The sequence below is a fragment of the Pyrgilauda ruficollis genome, unplaced genomic scaffold (assembly GCF_017590135.1).
Source record: "Pyrgilauda ruficollis isolate IOZ18807 unplaced genomic scaffold, ASM1759013v1 scaffold27, whole genome shotgun sequence".
In the NCBI taxonomy this organism is placed as follows: Eukaryota; Metazoa; Chordata; class Aves; order Passeriformes; family Passeridae; genus Pyrgilauda; species Pyrgilauda ruficollis.
The window spans coordinates 8,128,318-8,129,802 of NW_024524044.1; the positions used below are offsets into that span (position 1 = coordinate 8,128,318).

General features: G+C 60.5%; 1 protein-coding gene across 1 annotated transcript in view; it reads right to left on the reverse strand.

Moving 5' to 3' along the window:
- The window catches only part of ZNF800 (zinc finger protein 800), a 33,030-nt gene extending 32,124 nt beyond the window's left edge, over positions 1-906 (reverse strand). Inside the window, exons 1-2 of the mRNA XM_041471570.1 lie at positions 829-906; positions 361-468 (exon numbers count right to left, since the gene is read on the reverse strand). Coding sequence (XP_041327504.1) covers positions 361-421 — 61 coding nt within the window. The 5' untranslated portion in view covers positions 422-468; positions 829-906. The remainder of the gene's footprint in view (positions 1-360; positions 469-828) is intronic.
- Between the last annotated feature and the right edge of the window lie 579 nt (positions 907-1,485).

Consider the following 1,485-nt stretch of genomic DNA (forward strand, 5'->3'; position numbering starts at 1 on the left):
AAAAAAAAAAAAAAAAAAAAAAACAAAAAAAACAAAACCCTGAGAACAGTGCACTTTTTGGAAACAAAATGATCAGTTGTTTTATACAAGCTCTTGCCTTCCTGTGCTCACTTCATACAACACCAATGTGGTGGCCTGAGGATTATCCCACATGCAGGAACTAAAATATTCTCTTCCTGAAATTATTTTAAGGTAACAGTTTAAGGATAGGAAAAAAAAAACCTATTTCCAAACAAAATTCAGAAACTTTTTATACTTAAAGCTGATACCAATGATATACATTCGCATCCTCACAACAGTTCCTGCAAGTTTTCAATGAAGGAGACATGCAAACCAGCCAAGAACCACACACCACCATACCTGGTTCACAGCATCCATGGTGATGGTGGTCAGTCTGACAACACTTGTCCCTTAGAGGCATTTTCCGTGCGCACGACCTACTTTCCTTCTACATCCAGCAGCCCGTTTCTGCTAAAATAAGCAAATTAGCAGTCACCGCCGAAGCACAAGCGGCTCAGGAGCGCGCCAAGCCCGCACACCCGCTTCCTACGGCCGGGCAGGCCTGAGGCAGCGGCACCCCTGGCGCAGGAGAAAGTCCCATTGTTTCCGGCAGGTCTCACGACGCCCTCTGCAACGGCCGAGGCGAGCACGGCCCCGCTCCCGCCCCGCCGCCACCTGCGCCCCGGCCGGCGGGGCGAGCCCCAGACCGCCGCCGCCCTCCCCGGCCACGCGCAGCCGGGCGGGAGGAGCGCGCGGCCGCAGGTGACAGCGGGCGCCGACGCCGGGACGGGGCGGGCGCGACGGGCGGGTGCCGCGGGCCGGCCCTACCTGGAGAGGACGGGCGGCTTCCCCCTCCCCGAATTAAACTTTATTCGCCCCTGTCCCGCCAGAGCGGCGGCCGCTGACCCCGGAGCCGGATGGGCACGGGGGCAGGAAGTGACTGCGGTCCTGGCGGCGAGAGCCCGCCCTGTGCGCAGGCGCCGCTCCCCGGCCTGCCCGCACAGGTGCCTGGCAGCCGCTGCGGACGGAGCAGGGGCGGCCGGGCCCGGCCCGCGGGGCTGTGGCGGGACGCGGCTGGAGCCCCGGGCGGGCTGAGGCGCAGCGCCTGCCACGGGACCGACCCGCCGGGCGGAGAGCGCGGGAACCGGCGCCGTCTTTGTCCCGGTGGGGAGAAAGACCCGCGCTGACCGCCGCGCGCGCCGGTGGAGCGCAGCGCTGCCCTGGGGCGCCGGTACCCGGACGCGCGTGGGAGCAGCCAACATCCCTGGAGCTGCCATTTCTGCCCCCTTTCAGCCTGGTCTGCGCTGTTACAGTGTAAAAAAATATGAACCAAACCACTGGTTGTTCTAATAGACCTACCAAGGAATAGCGTAGATGAGTGTTTTGAACACTTGGAGGAAAAACTCGTGTTCTGAAAGAGAATTGTGTGATGTCTGTGCCAAATACGGGCTACAGGACGTCGGTGCAGTGCAGTGAGTGGCCGGG